The 18,132-nt window shown below is 52.7% G+C and overlaps 1 protein-coding gene across 1 annotated transcript; it reads left to right on the forward strand.

Annotated features, from left to right (window-relative positions):
* The first annotated feature begins 3,275 nt into the window (after window positions 1-3,275).
* LOC119096783 (serine-enriched protein-like) lies at window positions 3,276-10,495 on the forward strand. Its single transcript, XM_037219708.1, is given in 8 exon segments — window positions 3,276-3,880; window positions 3,882-3,940; window positions 4,579-4,714; window positions 5,398-5,436; window positions 6,968-7,085; window positions 7,194-7,351; window positions 8,263-8,391; window positions 9,677-10,495. Coding segments are annotated over 8 exon segments (1,170 nt in total). The 5' UTR covers window positions 3,276-3,745; the 3' UTR covers window positions 10,073-10,495.
* The last annotated feature ends 7,637 nt before the right edge of the window (window positions 10,496-18,132 follow it).

Below are 18,132 nucleotides of genomic sequence, written 5' to 3' on the forward strand. Positions count from 1 at the left end.
CTCCTATCTCGCTCTCGCTCTCTCTCTCTCTCTCTCTCTCTCTCTCTCTCTCTCTCTTGGAGGATCCGGCCGAGGCGTTGGTAGCGCCGCACCGTTGCTGGACACGAACAAGTCATCTTTGCACACACCGCACTCATCTAATTAATGCTCACCGTAGCACAGATGACTCAGAATTCGTACTGGCGCTCGACACTTCTTCGCGGTCGCTCCACGATAGCGATGGGTGCTCAGCAGGGTCCGCGACCAACAGGCTTGATGGCACGGCAGGCGGATCAGAACCGCCTCCCGTGCACTCATGATCCGACACAATGTTCGTCATCGGCAGCGTGCCTGTGTCGTCCCCAAACTCTTCACCCGCGCCGGGCATAAGGCTTCCGTCTGAGCCTTTCTGCGGGTCCCGGTGCCGCAGGCACCGCACGCGCCAGGGTGTGCCGTTGACCCCAACCACCTGGTCCGACATGACCCGCGCAACTACGCCCTGGCGCGACACATCGGTACACCGTGTGGCGGGCTCCTGGCGCCGCATCCACATCGTATCGCCCACGCAAAATGACGATGAGACGGGTTCCTGCATCAGCGACGGTGCGGGCTCGGCAGCGCGCTGACCGGTCGGCGGGTCGGCACCGGCTGCGCGGAATACCTGCGCCATCGGCGTGCTCAGCGAGTTGGCACCGTCCCGCGAAGTCGCATTGTACCGATGCACCGCTTCACTGACCACGCACCGTTGGCGGGCGACCATCACCTTTTTAGTTCGGTGGTGGCGCTCCACGATTCCGTTGCCGCCGACCTCGTGGCGCGCCGCGCGAAACCGCAGCCGACCCCCCCCCCCCCCCCCCCCCCCCCCCCCCCCCTCTTCGCGGCGAATGCAGCCATTCGCCGGCTTCGAAATTCAGTGGCATTGTCCAGCAGAAGCTCAGCCGCCGCGCCACGTTCTAGGAGCACTCGATGCAGACGATCCGTCACTTCTGCCGCGTCAGACCGTCGCAGTGTGCTCCAAATGCTGCACCGGGACGGACCGCAGTCTACGGTCGCGAGGTGGAGGCGACCTTGCCAATGGGTCACGCCGATCGCGAGCCAGGTCCATGTTGTCGGGACGCGAGTGAGCCGGACCGCCAGCGAGTCGGCGCCGGGTCAATCGAACAGCACACATTGCACTGGCTGACGACGGCTCGCACGTCGGCCCATGCGACGTGTCCAAAGAGGTCCCGTCTGGCGTACCACAGGGACCGGCGGATCCCCTGGTGCCCCGTCCGTTCGTGCATGCTTTTAATCCGGGCACGAATGTCGCTTGCCGTGAGTTCGTGAGCGGTTTCTTGGTCCGCCGGGGGCGCCGCGACTTCTTCCGGCCCGGTAGTCAAAGTCGCACTCTCGCGGGGGTACCGTAAAACATGTTGGTGCGGCGGCTGCTGCGCCTGAAGTCGCATCTCGAGACTCTGCTCACAGCCAGGTCTGGGGAACTCAGGTGAGCGCGTCGGCAGGATTGTCTTGTGACCGCACCAGCTAGACGGTCACCGAGAGCTGGGACTCGTCGACCAACTGTCGCATGAGGCCAATTCTGCGTCTGATCAGCATCTCCCCATGCGTCTTTGTTCTGAGACGAGAGCGTCCGCTCAAGGCGTCACTCAACCACTTGAACACTGTACTCACGTGAACCATGGTGTCCGTACATTTCGTGTCGAGCAGGGCACGCCGGGGGCGCTGGTCCACCAGCAGTGCCACGACTGGCAGAGCGCGCGCTACTGCTCGCGGGACTGCGCTGGCGTTAACACAGCCCCCTTCCCGTTTGGGCACGCCGATGCCAGGTGAACCGCCTGTCCGCAGGTCCAGCACTTCCGGACGGGTCGCCTTGCCGGTCGCGCCTGTCAAGTTCCTCGTTCTTCGTGCGCTCCAGCCACTGCCGCTGCCGCACCGGCACGTCCACCGCTCAGCACTGCCCGGGTTCGCACCAGAATGTTCGCCAGACTCAAAACCCCCGCCCGGGAGCCAGCGCGGACAGTCCTCCACACCTCGTCGGGCAAGCTGGCAACAAAAGCGCACGTGAGCACGTTTTCCGGAACCCCACCGTACAGAGCTGCGAGATGCCGTAGGTCCGCCAGGAACACGTCAGGCGACACGCCAGGCAGCAGCCGTCGGCTGGTATATGCGTCGTACGCGGCAAACCGATCCATCGCGAAGGCGGCATAGAGAGCGTCACGCAAAGCGTCACTCGATGCGCGCGGCTCCTCCGGCATCTGCAGCCAGACGGTAAACGCGCCACCCGTGAGTTGCGCCGTCAGAATGCTGGGCAAGTCTGCTCCACGATAACGGCAGAGCACGGCCGCCCTCGTGAACCACTCTACGACGTCGGCCGTGCCATCGTACCCGGGGGTGAGTCGCGCATCGTATGGGCCTCCACCAGTCACCCTCTGTCCACTCCGGCCGTAATAGTCGACATCACTCGCAGCAGCCGTTGTTACAGCGTCGCCACTGTCCGCGGCGGTTTCGGGCATGATCGTCGAAATAGCTTGTAAGAGAACGTATTACGTATTCGCCTGTACTCGTCCAAGAACCGACTGGTACCTGCGAGCGTCGGTTCCCCCTGCCGCCGTCTCAGCGACCGACCCTTGACCCTCTGCGAGTCGGGAGACCCGCGGTCACGTGACGTCCCCGGGCACCCAGTCAGGTGTAGAGCTCGGAAGACAGCGAGAGCGAGCGCGCACACCCCACACAATCACACCACAGGCACAAACAATGTTTTTAAGGGGGGTGGGGGGGGGGGGGTGAGTCGATGAGTACACATCATACCGATGTTTAATTTTGTTAGGAGTTCTCTCTGACGAAAAGGACACGCCCACGGCTGATAACACCACAAACCAATGAAACATCAAGCATGTTACACGGCTATACTCGCAATGTTACTATGTATCCTGGCAGCGCGGGATACCAATCTGCGAGGCCTGTCAGCCTCACACGTGCGCCCGGTCCGAGCAACTCCCCCAGACCGGGACCGTGACGTCTGTGGCGCGGCTGGCGCCGACGGAGCGACGATCGTCTCCCTGTCGCCCTCCGTTCTCGCTCCAGTGCTGCGTCCGTTCTCGCTCCAGTGCTGTGTGGGGATAAGCTGTGAATCGATGAGGCGCGGGCTGGTCCGGTCCGTCCACAGGTGGCCGGCGCGGACGGCTCGCGCATTGATCGGGCCCGGCTGCGCGGGCGGCCCGGGCGCGCAGCCGGGTCGGATGCAGGCCTGGGCGTCCAGGCAGACGGCGGCCAGGCGGCAGGCGTCACAGGCGCAGACGGCCAGGCGGCAGGCGTCACAGGCGCAGACGGCCAGGCGGCAGGCGTCTCTGGTGCAGACAACACGGTCACCTGGTGGGCACCAGGCGGTTACCCACACTGCGTCGCAGCTCTTCCATCGAGGACCCAGGCGTGACAGACGGAGACTGCAGGCGTGACAGGCGACGGTGACGAGCGTGACAGACGGAGACTGTAAGCGTGATAGGTGGTGGCGACGAGCATACCAGACGGAGACTGCAAGCGAGACTGGGGACGGCTGCTGCTAGAGTGACAGACGGAGACTGCAAGCGTGACAGGCGGCGGCGGCGAGCGTGACAGACGGAGACTGCAAGCGTAATAGGTGGCTGGGGCAAGCGTGACAGACGGAGATTGCAAGTGTGACAGGCACCGACAGCGAATGTGACAGACAGGGGCCGCGGACGGAGGCCCCCACGCGACCACGCGACCAAGTCCACGCGACCTCACTGAGCTCATGATCGACCTGGTCGCCATGGCAGAAGCACTAGCCGAAGAACCCGACTACAACATCTTCGAGAACAAGACGGGCCTGGCCGAGGACCTCAAGTTCCTGGCCAGCATGCCCGAGCTGTGTGACGTCACGTTCCTAGGTGGGCGACACCCGGGAGCCGGTGTGTGCAGTGCGGGCCGTGCTGGCCGCGCGAAGCAGGTCAGTATCGCTGGGTCATGTCAGGTCATGGCAGCTTGAATCCGTTTGGTTCAGATAGTCAGGACATTCCGCGTCATGTCAGGTCACCCGAACTAGTAGAACGCATCGAAGTGGATGGGTCAGATGAAGGCCATCTATGCCAGGTCAGTCGAACATGGGCTAGTCCTGGTCAGGTCAGCTGAAAAGCGTTCAGGTCAGGTCAGATCAGTTGAGGTCTGTTCAGCCCAGACAGGGGGCCACGAGTCAGCGGAGGCCTAACGGGGTCATCTGGGAACTAAAGCACAGCACTTGGGTATGTCGCAGAGTTTGATTACGGTTCGGTTGTCTTTTTATGACATTATGGCCAGACAATATACGCAAAGGATGGGTAAGACGTTCCTTGGTATTGAAACTGTCTGAGGACAAATGTAAAGTGGGGAAAAGTAGACTGACTGAGAGCACATTACGTGCATTTGGACAGAATAATGTTATTTGCTGTAAGCGCTGTTGATTGCCTGCTGAAGCCTGGCTAAAGTCAACTTATTTCTTATTTTTAAAGTTAAAAACAAGTCAAGCGGTTTGCCGCAAGCACTCCTGCTCACCCGGCGTCTCACGTAGCTGACATTATTTGATACGTGCCTATTTTTGTTTAATTCTAGGGTATTCCACAAAATGTTCTATTCATCATCGTCGCCACAGAGGAAGAAGGATCAACCCCAAAAAGAAAACAAGCTCAGACTCTTTCTGAAGAGAAGCAGTGAACCATTGTTAAACATTCAGAATACCACGGAAAAGGTCAGAATAACGAGGCTGCTTGCTACAATTCGTATTCAACTTCCGCAAACCACTCTTGTAATTCACCGAATACTATCAGTGTGTGAATGTGAATGCCGTAACGTTTTTCGTTTTCATCTTCTTCTGTCTGTCTAATATTTTGTCTAAAACTTCATCTGTCTCTCTATCTGTCTTAACAATTCCAACGACTGATAAGTCCCAAGTTTGAGTGACTTCACTAGATTCGGGCGGAGGACTGTCGTGTACTTCGCACCTGCTGACTGTCGCTGGTCTTTCCTCGAAGAGCCGGACGTGACAAGCCTTGGGACGTTCGGCTCCCCTGCAGGAAATGATGTCAGGACAACCAGCCTGTTTGCCGAAATTTCGCCATCAACTTTTGCAACCAAATCACATTTGTATGGTTATGGCTAGAAACTCTCGGTGTTCGGCGGCGGTTTACTCCGTTTAACAGAAACGCAATGCTTGTTCGCTATGTCCGCATCTCCAGGCCGGCTTTAGCTGCCGTGGGAGCGTGCGCACTTCAGGGGTCCTGTTTTCTGTTGTACGTTTCGTAGCACCCTGCCGAAGTCTGTGTTCTGTGCACCTCTTCCGCCTGCCTTTCTGCACTCGTTTTGGGCGAGTGCTGCTTGCGCCGCCACGGTGTGTGCGCCACAGCGTGAGCTGAGGCCGCCTGCCTGTTACAGCGTCACGGCTACTCGCAGCAGCTTGCCACCATCCCAGAGGTAAACTTGGCTCAGTCCCCCCTGCCCGGCACCACTAGCGTCTGACACGCCCCGCTAGCCCTTCTTCAGCTCAGGGGGTTCGCGATGTGCTGCGATTCGCCGCCCCGGAAGTCGTGACGTTTGGACTATAGACGCACTGTCACGCTCATTGGGTGGCGTTGTGGAACTGCCCTTAAAAGGCTTCCATCCGTCGTCCACGAGCATGTACGTTGCTGTACTGATGTCAATCGAGCCCCGGCATTGAAGAGGGCTTTAGTATAATAAACATTTGACATTACCCTGCATCAGCGCGCCGACGTCCTGTGTGCAGAGCCTCCAGCTGTGCGTCTCCGGCGTAGCATTGGCACATGACGGTGGCAACAGCGACTTGCAGCAGAAAAAAGTGCCGCAGCCTGATATTTTGGCCATCTAGATGGACGAGACAGGAGAAGCCCAGCCGAAGGGTTGCTTTCGCTGGCTTAACAAAGAGACTCTGTCAACTCAGCTATCAGCGTTCATTCAGTATGTTACAGCCCTGGGTTCACAGGTAGAAGCCATTTATGCCTGCATCGTCTTTTGTGAACGTTTCGTGCCTGCAAATTGCCACCAAATCTCCCGCTTACCCCTTTTTCACTCGCTCAAATAATGTTTGCATTTGATAATACCACAGCTTTTTGTTCGCGGATGGACGTGCTGACATTTCATGCACCTGACATCAGTCATCAGCGACCCAATGGTTACGTAACCAGACAGGTATTACCTGATCCTATCGTGAAGAACGTTGCACTGAAGACGATTAAAAGGTAGTCAAGGTTCCCACGTCACCATTTGCTTACGGTTGCCTCAACGGTATTACATCGAGTGCCAGAGCGTTGGATAGAAGCTTACCCTCTCATATAACTACGTCATCTGCTGCATCGGTCTAAGCGGGCTCCTTGCATGCCGTTCGCAACTCCACAAGCTGTTAAGAAGATCCTGTGGTGTTTGGACCTCTCACGTCCTGCTGTCCGGACATCTCACGTGCTGTCTGGGCTTATTGCGCTCTTTCACGACCTTCCGCAGGTGTTACAGATACCTTGCTGTTTAAAGCTCCTGTTCAGTGCTCTTTGAATCCCTCTGATCATATGCTGTTCAGACATATCACTGATATTCTTCACGTGCGTTTGAATTCCTCGCGTGCGGCTCAAACCCCTAACGTGTTGTTGAGACTTCTCACGTGTTGGTCAGATTCCTCACGTAAAACTAAGGACTTTCGAATGCTCCGTTAATTATTCACGTACTGTTCGACTCCCCCACCGCGTCAACCGAACCCATGTGCTGCTATTATTATCATGTACTGCTATTGCTCCTCACGTGTTGTTCTGATCCCTTGTGCTGCTCAGACTTCTCACGTGCTTTCTAAATGCATCACGTGACTTGAGACACCCGCCACTTGGCGTCTGGACCCAATGCACGCTGTGCAGGTACGCCACGCTCTGTTCACGTGCCCCGCGTGCTGCTGAGACACGCTTGGTGTTGTTCGGGTCCCTCACGTTCCGTCTGAATGCCGCAGCCGTCGCAGAGTCAACACCAGACCCTGATCATCGAGGAGTTCGAGCCGGACGTGTTCCGCCAGCTCATCGAGTACGTTCACACCGGCTGTGTTACGCTGCAGCCCAGGACCCTGCTGGGTGAGTGTACCCCGAGCAGCGCGTGCGCGCCAGCTGTCGCGGTGCAGCTCTGATGACAGACTGCTACGGGTGTGACGCGTTAGTGACGCGTGAGCTGGACTGTCGCAGGCCTGATGAACGCCGCCGACTACTACGGACTGGACGAGCTGCGGCGAGCCTGCGCCGGCTTCGTCCAGTGCTGCATCAACGTGGACACCGTCTGCGCGCTGCTGGCCTCGGCCGAACGCTACATACAGTACAAGTGCACCAAGTCCATGGTGCAAAAGGTGATGCGAGGCGTCAGAAAACGCAGGTGTAATCTCGGCGGCTAATCTCACCCCGACCCATACATCTCACCACCCCAGGATCAATACTCATACAAGGAGTGCGGCACGGGGGGGGGGGGGGGACGGGGCGTACTGTGGCTTCCCTCGGGGCGAGAAGTACAGGATTCGGATGCGAGGAGGAGGCGGTGGAGCTTCTTATTAATGTGGGTGATGATATGAGGATGATAGCTGATGACGTTGATCTGGCGTCACGGCGAGCGCAGCATCGTGCCATAAAATGGTTTTGGTGGTATGTGTATATGAGCATAGCGTAGGTCGGGATTCACACATGCCGTAATTTGTATGCATGTGTCTCTAGTACTCCCTTCTGCACTCTTACTTAGCGTTTCGTCTTTTTGCGATGAGCTGGAATAATCACGTTTGTAATACGCATCACCATAATGCAAATGTAACGTCTAATTTCTGATGGCGTCTCGCGTGGTCTACAAATAGTTCACTCGACAACGGCGCGTTCCAGTATCTGCCTGCTGTGCCCTTGCAAGGCATGATACAAGCACAGCACGACCGTCTTTTTAGACCTCATTGTTTGCCACTTCTGTATTGAACAGCCATTGCGTGTTTCAGTTCGGGAATTTGTACTACACGGTAGGACGTGTGCGTCAATGAAGGAAATTTTATGAGGATTGCACAGCAGCATCTGTAAACTGTTGTCTGAAATATCCTATGCTCACGAATTGTAAAATTAATCGCAGACGTGAGGCGAACTGGCTGTGTTTACATTTGACGAACCTGTTTCGAACTATGCGTAGGTTCGTCTTCAGGGGACTATTACACAGCACCACCAAACCCCTCCTACAGTGAGCCGTCCAAGAGCATTTGGACAAATGCGCCATCGTCCAAACATGCCGCAGGTGCTGGAGTTTGTGGATCTCCATGGCAACGAGGTGTTGAGCCTAGGCTCGTTCACGCTGCTGCCGCAACACGTGGTCCGACTGATCCTGGTGCGAGAGCTCAACGCCGACGAACTGACCAAGTTCCAAGTGAGTGGTCCAGTGCCGCTGTTTGCCTACTTCGCGCTGGCGGCTTGGCGGTCTGACCGCGCCCGCTTGTAACATGAATGTGATCAGGAGGGCCGACGCTGTGCTGTGAGCTCCCGCGTCATACGTCTTGCATTGCCTGTCACAAGAAGGCGCTCTCTCCGCGCGCTTTCCGTGGGGATCCCAGGGAAGCCATGCTCAAGTGCGGTTTTGTCAGCTCCACGATGAATGTTTTGCATGGAGTCCAAGTGGAATTTTGGCGTCTCCATGGTCTAGCGGAGAGACGCTCGCGTCACAACCCAGCGGCACTGGGTATGGGTCCCAGAGCAGGCGCATTGTTTGGCCCGGCTGAAATGGAAAGGTCAGCTGGCAAGTGGCCAACGAGGGTCAATCCAGGGCCCGCGGCGGCCGTGCCGTAGCGTTACGCGGTACGTGGGACCCTCCGCGTTCCTGCCTTGTAAAAGGGCGGAAGCAAAATCATCCGTTGAACTGGACAGCAGGCAACGTGTGGTGTGTTCAGAGTACACGCAATAAACTATGCTTAGCAGGCGCTCTGAACCTGAAGTCACCTGCTACTAGAAGTATTCGGAATAAATCTATACAAAAAGTTGACCGACCGGGAAAACAGTTCCCAACGTTTCACAAGATGGAACATCCGGACACGACCATGAAATTCATAACGCATTAATTTAGTTTCGATCAATACGGATGAGTGGAAGCATTTTGGGGTTGTTGACAACTGTATTTGATAAGTGCAATCAAATAATAGAAACCGTTATCGGGTCAATCAGTAACGAAATTGTTCAGCTGGGCTGGCTGTGCCGCGCACCTGGCGACCGACAGCAACTATCGCGCAACAACTTCGGCGGCTGGGTTTCCACGCTAATATCGAGCCCTCATAGCGGGGGAATAACCCAGTGTTATCTTTCGTCTGTCCCAGTACCTTTGTGTTCTGAACCATGAATGACCGATGTTCCAATACAAATTCGTGACTGTGTTTTATGTTTTGTTAAAACGATATGTTAAACGATGTTTGCATTCATCCATGCTTACTTGACTGTTCAACGCAGAATGTTTGTGACAATGCTCATACCACAAGCACATACTATAAGCATGAGCGGTGCATGGTCGAAAGGAAGGATGGGCAAACCCCCACGGATGAGGTTGGAAGCCCAAGCGCCAGCTTAGATGCAACAACTTTTATTGGTAGCATGCTATTGCTCCACTTCTGGAGAGAAAGATGATTGTCTAAACGACCCCGGCTCTGATTTGCACATTCTGTCACCAGGCAGCGCTGATGTGGTCGAAGAAGTATTGCGACAACTCCAACCTGGACCTTCGAGACGTGATCTCCACCTTCCTCGAGTACATCCAGTTCCACAAGGTGCCGGCCACGATCCTGATGAAGGACATCCACCCTCTGGGCATCGTGCCGGACCACATCATCATGAACGCGCTGGCCTTCCAGGCCGACCCGAGCAGCGTAGAGCCGGCCAAGACGTCGCCGAAGCGGCTCAGCCGGCGGCGCGAGCTGTCCGTGCAGAGCTCGCTCGACCCGTACGGCAGCACCACCACCCTCTCCTCCAGCACGTCCAGCGACATCAACAGCGACCGCCACAGCTCGGATGGCAAGCATAGCTCCGAGGGCGGCCTTACCAGCTCGCCCATGGGCCGGCTGCCTTGAACTGGGGCCAGTGCTGACAGTGTGAGCTCGGGGGCCGGCGCCCTGAACTGCGATCTGTGCTGGCAATGTGAGTCCGTGGGCCGGCTGCCCTAAACTGCGGCCAGTGTCAGCAATGTGAGTCCATGGGCCGGCTGCCCTGAACTGCGGCCAGTGCCAGCAATGTGCGTCCATGGGTCTGTTGTCCCGAACTGCGGCCTGTGTGGGCCATATGAGTCTATGGGCCTGCTATCTGAACTGCGACTTATGTCGGTAATGCAAGCCCATGGAACTGCTGTCCTGAACTGCTAACTGTGCCGGCAATGGAGGAGGGCCAATTTGACCCCGCGGCACGGCCTGGCACGATTTCGTCGGTCATGTAGTCAGACTCAGCACGGTGGCCGGTCGCTCTGTTGAACCCGCCAACGTGCAGGCGAAGAGAGAGAGAGAGAGCGGTGGGGCCGGTCGCGGGCGAAGAGAGAGAGAGAAGAGAGAGATAGACGAGATAAGAGAGAGAGGAGAGAGGAGAGGAGAGGAGAGAGAGAAGAGAGAGAGAGAGGAGGAGAGAAGGAGAAGAGAGAGAAAGAGAGAGGGAGAGAGAGAGAGAGAGAGAGAGAGAGAGAGAGAGAGAGAGAGAGAGAGAGAGAGAGAGAGAGAGATAGAGAAAGAGAGAGAGAGAGAGGAGAAGAGAGAGAGAGAGAGAGAGAGAGAGAGAGAGAGAAGGGGGGAGAGAGAGAGAGAAGGGGGGAGACCGGTCGTCTGCGATGAGTACAATCGTTAATCGTTCGCTTGGGGCTGCCCCCACAGGCGTGTTCGAACGAACGGCTGTTATCGGCATTCATTGGAAGGAACTGGCGTTGGTCAACTGGAAAATGGCCACTGTGTAGACACATGCAACGCCCACTGTGAGGTTTCTGAAATGATCCAAGGCTACTGGGCTACTCACGCAGACTTACACCTTCAGCAAAGCAACTGTCACGTGACTTTCGAGAGAGTTGGACTGGTGCTAGCAATACAAATGGGACGTGAAAGGTGTCATAAAAAGGGATGGAAGTGGGAAAACTATACACATTGCTGCAAATGTTGCATGCACCATGGGAAAAGAGATGCGGTTCCGCAAACCTGCTCATCGAGAATAATACCTTAGCTTTAAAAATGCTACGAGCCATTTCAATCAGTGGCAGAAACACCGTCCAGCGAGGTCATCTATTAATTTCAACGAAATAAAGACCAATACCTTAGAGTATTACAGTATAAGTATTCACACCAATGAAGTTAATTCTTTTTAGCCTTCAGTCAGGCGGTACCGTCTTCATAAAAAGGATCCATCTATTTAACATTGTACCATACTAATGCCAGACACGTCTGTCCCATGTGAAACGGTAGAGTGCGCGGTAGACCGGTTCAGTGTTTGTGTGGCATGCACGGGTTCTGCCATATTGGGTGCCGAGAGAGCAGCCCCCCCCCCCCCTCGCCCATCTTCCCTGTGGGATTGTATGACAAATCTCTTTCATACAAAATGTCCGTTATTTAATTGCATATAGTTTTGCAAAGTTTAGCGTGCTTTCGCCCTGTTTTTCGAAATTCTTTTGGAAATGCCTTTCGGGTTTCACAGGCCTCAGGCTGCGCTTTGGGGGCATGAGATGGGCATTCTGTTTTCAGACTTATAACCTAGAAATATAACGGTTCTTAAATCCGAAGTTACAGCACTTCAGATACAAATTTTGAACGGGGCATTTTGTTTTTGTGCAATATGCAGGTGTGAAAATCCTATGCAGTCTTAAGTGGTCTTTAACACCATCGAAATCCTTGACAATTGGTGTGCCGCACGTGTTTGGTGTAGGCTGCCAATGCCCCTTAAAGCGATTTTGATCCACCTGCCTCTTGACTCAGCCACTCCTCTTTAGAGCAGCGTTTTGGGCTGGGCGGTGAGGTACTGTGTTGGCGAATCTGGCACCTGTCGCGGTCATAAAACCTCCAACACAGGGCTATAGTTTTGCAATCAGCGTTGGGGACGCTGAACGGGGATAGTGGCTTTATATGGCTATGGCTATATGGAACGGAGATAATGGCTAAATAACTGCCCTTGAAAGCACCTAAATGAAATATAAAAAGCGGGGATTTTTCGGGTTTAACCTTTTTTCATCTCAAGGTTAGCGGGCTAGTCTTCCTAACCTTAATAAAAAGCTATACTCCTGCTCCAAAACCTTTCTTCGCGGTATCTCGGCGGGAGGTATTATCTTAGGCATTGTTACCATTTTCCGGCCTGCATGGTCGAAATCAGGCCGGCTTCATCTCAATAGTGGCAGCACGTTTGTCTCTGTCTCGAACATTTAGCTCGACTAGGAGTCTGAGTGGCATGCCTTTCCTGACACGTCCAATGATGTTGCCACTCTTCCCTGTAGCTGTAACCCTCCTAACGGCAAAACACCTGATTGCCTGGATATGTCACCTGGTCACCTGGCCGCGTGTACTTCAAGAAAAGAAACTCATCGCACCGGCCAAGGAGCTGAAGCCATGCGATTTCTGGCCAGCGACACTTAACCGGCTTGCGGCACCGCTGGTAGTGTGAGTTGCGAAATCCCACGCCTGTAAAAAAGTCGTCACGCTGGAGGATTTCTTTTTGGTTGAACTTTTCTAAAAACCTTTGTAATGCTTTGAAAAACCTATGCCAAAAGGATGGAAAACAATCATGACGGAGTAACGTTGCATGGGTAGTGGGCAGGGCGTCCTTGTTATCTTATCGCTTAGAAAATAGCGGGTGTTTGGTCTGCTGAAAGTCGCCATCGATTTTTCCCATGACACATTGTAAAAATTCATCGGTATATCATGTCTGCTCATACACTTGGTCACAAATATTGCAGAGCTTGTTTCCATCTGTCCTACACAAAGCCCGAAGTTGTTCCTTTGTTAAACGACATTACCAACAGTGCCTGGCATCTACGACCGATAAATGTACATCGGGGTCTGTGAAGGCACACGGCTAGACAATATATCCATGTGAGCAAAACCATTTGTTGACCTAAGGCATAGCAATGAGCACATTTTAAGCCCTCAGTAATCGAGTTAATAGTATTGATCAGTATTTCTACAGCCGAAATTACATGTCAATTGCAAAATCAGTCTTAACATACCAATCAAATGAGGCAGACGAAAGTAGCGATGGCACACCCACACACCTCATACACCTCTGGTATCGCATACACAACCGATGACACAAAGTTATCACATACAAAAGTAGACATCTGAGAAAGAACATCATGACGTTGTCTGCAAACACCGAGAGCCTTTGATAAACGGCGTCAATAGAACGTGAGCAATCACAGAAAAATGACACTGATTCGGTGCACACAAAGCACCTGCACAAAAATATATGCATATGTGCAGTCATACGGAGCAGCTGAAGCCGCTGAGATGTTCAGAACACCCCTGTGATTTTCCGCACAGCCACAACACAGCCATCATTGGTTCACCGGGCCACCGTCACCGGCCACGGCAACACCATCAGTGTCATCCTCATCATCTGAGTCTTCGGGAAGGATCTCTGGCCAAACGCCCATCCACACCGCGGGAGGTGCCGGTCTCCATTCTTCCTATTCATCCTTGACGTAGTCTTCCCAGTCGCTGTCGCTGCCATCTATCGGAGACTCGATGAAGTTCGTTTTTGTCTCACGCCCACGCCGCGGTTCCGGGAAGAGAATGGCCAGCGGAGCGATCGGCCCGTACCGCTCCCCGTCGAAGCGCGTGAAGAAGCATTCCACTTCCTGATGATCGGCAGGCTGGGGATCCGGGCCAGCTGGAGCTCCTCTGCAACGATACATGCACCTCTGTTAGAGGTAGGCAGAAGAGGCACTCTACACAAGAATGGGTGCAACATGTATTGCGATTTGCTGTGATTTGTGAGCAGCTTAGGAATATTTTTCCCGAGCAGCTAGGAGAGTAAATGACACAAAAAAGATACTATGTCCAGACTAGTTGTGTAATATGGATGTAGTTAGTCGATATACTGGGGGATGTCAGTGAAAAAACGCTTACAATGGTTCAATGCAGCCGAACAAAATATGACAGCACTCTGCTGATAGTTGACATACTGGTGAGATGCCAGTGTAATATACTCCAAATCAGTGCACAACATTTATTCGGAGAGCCTGTTCACCTTCAGCCGTGTATCAGAACCGGTCACCCTCCAGCAGCCAGTTGTAGAAAGGCTGCTTTTGTCCCAGCTGAAGTCCGGAGCAGACGCGACTATGTGCTATACAGTCCTGCAAACAACACCAACACCGAGTCAACACAATAACTCGCACCGCACGGCCATCGTAGGAGATGAGGACGAGGGGAAACTGTGAAGGTGGGAAAAGACTGTTTTGTGACTGGACTATCCCATTGTCTATGGTCGATGTTTCTGCATTCTTCGATGCAACAGGTATCCTGGCATTAGTTAAAATATATTTTGTGAACCGAGTGTTCCGGTCATGCGCAAGATACTGCAAGGTGCAGTGCTGCAAGAGGCCCTCGGTGATACGCCAATTACTGATGACGCTACTAAGCATGGACGTCATTGCCATTTCATATCATGTGGTATCGCGTTACCCTGATGGCGGAAATTCCGTCCACAGAAGTTCGGTCGGCGACAAAGAAAAAGCTTTCACCACCCCTGCCTACATGGGACTGTAAAAATGAGTTTGGCGCGCAAATGTAATTGTGCGTATTCCTTCAGACCTGTGTGCATGAATTTGTTCATGCTCTGGTCGCTTTTGACGATTTGTGCAACGTCATAGTGTCCAACATGTTTTCTGATATGTGGTGTGCATTGTGTGTTTTTCAGCTATACTTTGTTGCCACGTCGTTGCCAACCCACGAGTCATTTGCTTCAACCATATATGAATGTCCCGTTTTCTCATATTACTAGTTTGTGGTCTCCTTGAATATCAAGACTCTTTCTTCTTCTTCTTCTCAGCTCATTTGTACTCCGTCATGCTTTGTGTCGCAATACTCATGTTACACTATGTCGCTCAATCATCTCCAAAGGTTGTGTGCAACGCCGTCATTGTTTTCATCGGTGTTTCAGATGAACCTCCGCGCGGCGGGCCGAGCAACGGGCACCTACCCGAGGCAGTTCAGCGTCGGTGACGTCACCACGTACGGCGACGGGTACCTGGCTGTGGCGTACGGCTGCTCACCATACTACGAGATCTCTCAGGTGCGAGCGGTGTAAATGGCGTTGTTGGATCAGAATAGTCCATATCTGACCGCATTTGTGCGGTTTTGTAAGCAATTGATCAGGTTAAGTGGGATGTTCTGAGAAATCAGCTGAACTTTTTTGTTGCTTTGTCACCTTTCCCGCGGAAAGGCAGTTGCTGAATGCCTTGTAAATACTTATTTGTGTGAGCCTGTGCCATCCTAACCTCACAAACAGTAATGTGTTTTTTTAAGAGAAGATATTATATGTGATCCATATGTTTTATTTTAAGTGTTTAGCATGGTCACTTACAATTTTGCGATGTCCCTGTTTGCCTTTCATATAATTCATTTTCAACGCATCCCATTGCTACATCACAGTTATTTATTGCTTGTTTCATACAGACATGTTCAATTTGTGTCATTCTTTTGTCATGGGTTTTCCTCTGCTTGATTGGTAGGTAGGAATCGGAGCATACATGACGGAAATGTAAGGGCACCACGTTGGTACAGTTGTCACTAGACACATGGAAGTTCTTAACTAGGATTTCCAAGAAGTATCACAGTTTCCCCTCGCCCTCATCTCCTACGAAGGCTGTGCGGTGTGAGTTATTGTGTTGACTCGGTGTTGGTGGTGTTTGCAGGACTGAATAGCACATAGTCGCGTCTGCTCCGAACTTCAGCGGGGAAAAAACCCACCTTTGTACAACTTGCTGCTGGAGGGTGACCAGTTCGGATACATGGCTGAGGGTGAGCAGGCTCTCCGAATAAATGTTGTACACTGATTTGAACTATATTACACTAACATCTCACCAGTATGTCAACTATCAGCATATTTTGTTTGGCTGCATTGAACCTGCTTGATGTACGCCACGAAGCTGCTATGTCCAGTTGACTATTGATCATGTATTCATGTTAGATTTTGGAATATGTTCTCGGATTCGTATTCATTGCTTGTGCCACAATTTCACATATTTCTATATTACACAAACTGGACATTGTACTACATAGTGCAGCTTCGCGCTCCTAGTTGCTGGTGAAAAATATTGTTAAGCTGTCCACAAATCAGATCAACTTGTGATATGTCTGGCACTTATTGTTGTGTAGAGCTTCTCTTGTGTCTGTCCCTACCCGAGTGTATGAACCATTGCAGAAGAGCTGCAGCTGGATCCTGATCCCAAGCCTATCGATCTTCAGGAAGTGGGACGCTTCTTCACCAGGTTCGACGGGGAGCGGTAAGAGCCGGTTGCTCCGACATCTATTCTTTTCCCGGCGCCGCGGTTTGAACGTGAGACGAAAACGAGCTTCGTCAAGCTGCCGATAGATGGCAGTGGCAGCGACTTGAGGACGACGTCGAGGATGAAGGGGACGAATGGAGGCAGGCACCTACCTCAGTGTGGACTGGTGTTTGGCCAAAGCTCCTTCCCCGAGGACTTAGACGATGAGGAGAACACTTATAGTGATGCAGAGACCGCTGACGTTGGCCCGGTGAACCACTGATGGCGATGTTGTGGCTCTGAAGAAAAGTACGCGGGTGTTCTGAGCAGCTCACCTGCCTCAGTTACTCTGTAAGGCTGTACATATGTGTATATTTTTGTGTAGTATTTTGTATGAACCGAACCAGTGGCGTTTCTCTCTGATTGCTCACGTTGTATTGACGTAGATGATCATAGGCACTCAGTGCTTGCAGACATACCGTGACGATGTTTTGTCCCTGGTGCACACAATTGTGCCTGTGATAATTTTCCTACAATATATATCCTGGTATAATGACAATCTTGGTGCCTGTGATAATGTTATGTGCCATAGGTTGTGTTTATGATGCTAACTATAAAAATATGTACTTTTGCTACCTATACATTTGTTAAGAACATATGAGTGATATGCGACGAGTGATTTCGTACTTGCAATGCAGCTTTGGCTGTGGGAAAGCTCATCAGTAATATGTAGTCGGTTGTTCGGGCATTGAAATGTGTTCATTGTCATGCCTTAGGTCGCCATGGGTTATTGCTTGCATAGCTATGATACATTCTCAAGTTTTGTGCCTGCACTTACGCCGATAACTGTATTCTGTTTATCTACGTTTATCGGTGGTAGGTACCTCCTGCGGTTCGTAACGCAAATTTGCAAAGGAGCGGCATCAGCCTTTGTGTACGTCATATGGAACAAAACCCTGCAATATTTGTAGCAAGGTGTATATGCATAATATGCTATAAATGCATATGCATTCATTTATAGCATATGCATAATATGCTATAAATGAATGCCATTTTTCCTCGGATGAATGCAAGGTGGCTTTCAATACACTGAAGGCCCACTTTTTATAAGCAATGAGACGGCATGGACATTGTCCATGACCCATGATACGGCACTTCATCATGGACTGCTTTCCACTATTTCTTGCATGGAATTATGAAAGCATTACGTTCGCGCTTCGGTTATTTTCAAAAAGTAGAAGTCGTCCTGCATGGCGAAAATGTTTGCACGCATGGAGCATCACAACTCGAAGTACGAGCGACAGCAGCAGCCGGAACAGATGCAAACGGATTGCGAAGAATAACCAGGGAAAGAGGAGACGGTGGATCGACATAGCAGGGTGAAGTGACGTCAGAGGACACCAGACGCCGGAGACATTTCGTCTCTCCGTGGCCCGCTGCTTGGGTATATCTGACGCCGCCATTGCCCGCCGGCTCCGCGCGACACCGGCGTGACTAGGCTGACTCAGCATTCCTGATTAGCGCGACCTGTTGGATAGCGCCGGAGGCTGTTGCCATTGGTACCAGGTGCCGGATAACGCCCGTGCTGGTGGCTAGTCGGCTGTCTCCATCCCGCCGCACAGCCAGCCCGTGAGCCTGCAGCCGTCCTCACCGTGTCTAGCCTTCACGCGTTGCTGACAGCGCCTCTAC

This window comes from Pollicipes pollicipes, unplaced genomic scaffold (assembly GCF_011947565.3).
Source record: "Pollicipes pollicipes isolate AB1234 unplaced genomic scaffold, Ppol_2.1 Scaffold_4295;HRSCAF=5057_pilon_pilon_pilon, whole genome shotgun sequence".
Classification (NCBI taxonomy): Eukaryota; Metazoa; Arthropoda; class Thecostraca; order Pollicipedomorpha; family Pollicipedidae; genus Pollicipes; species Pollicipes pollicipes.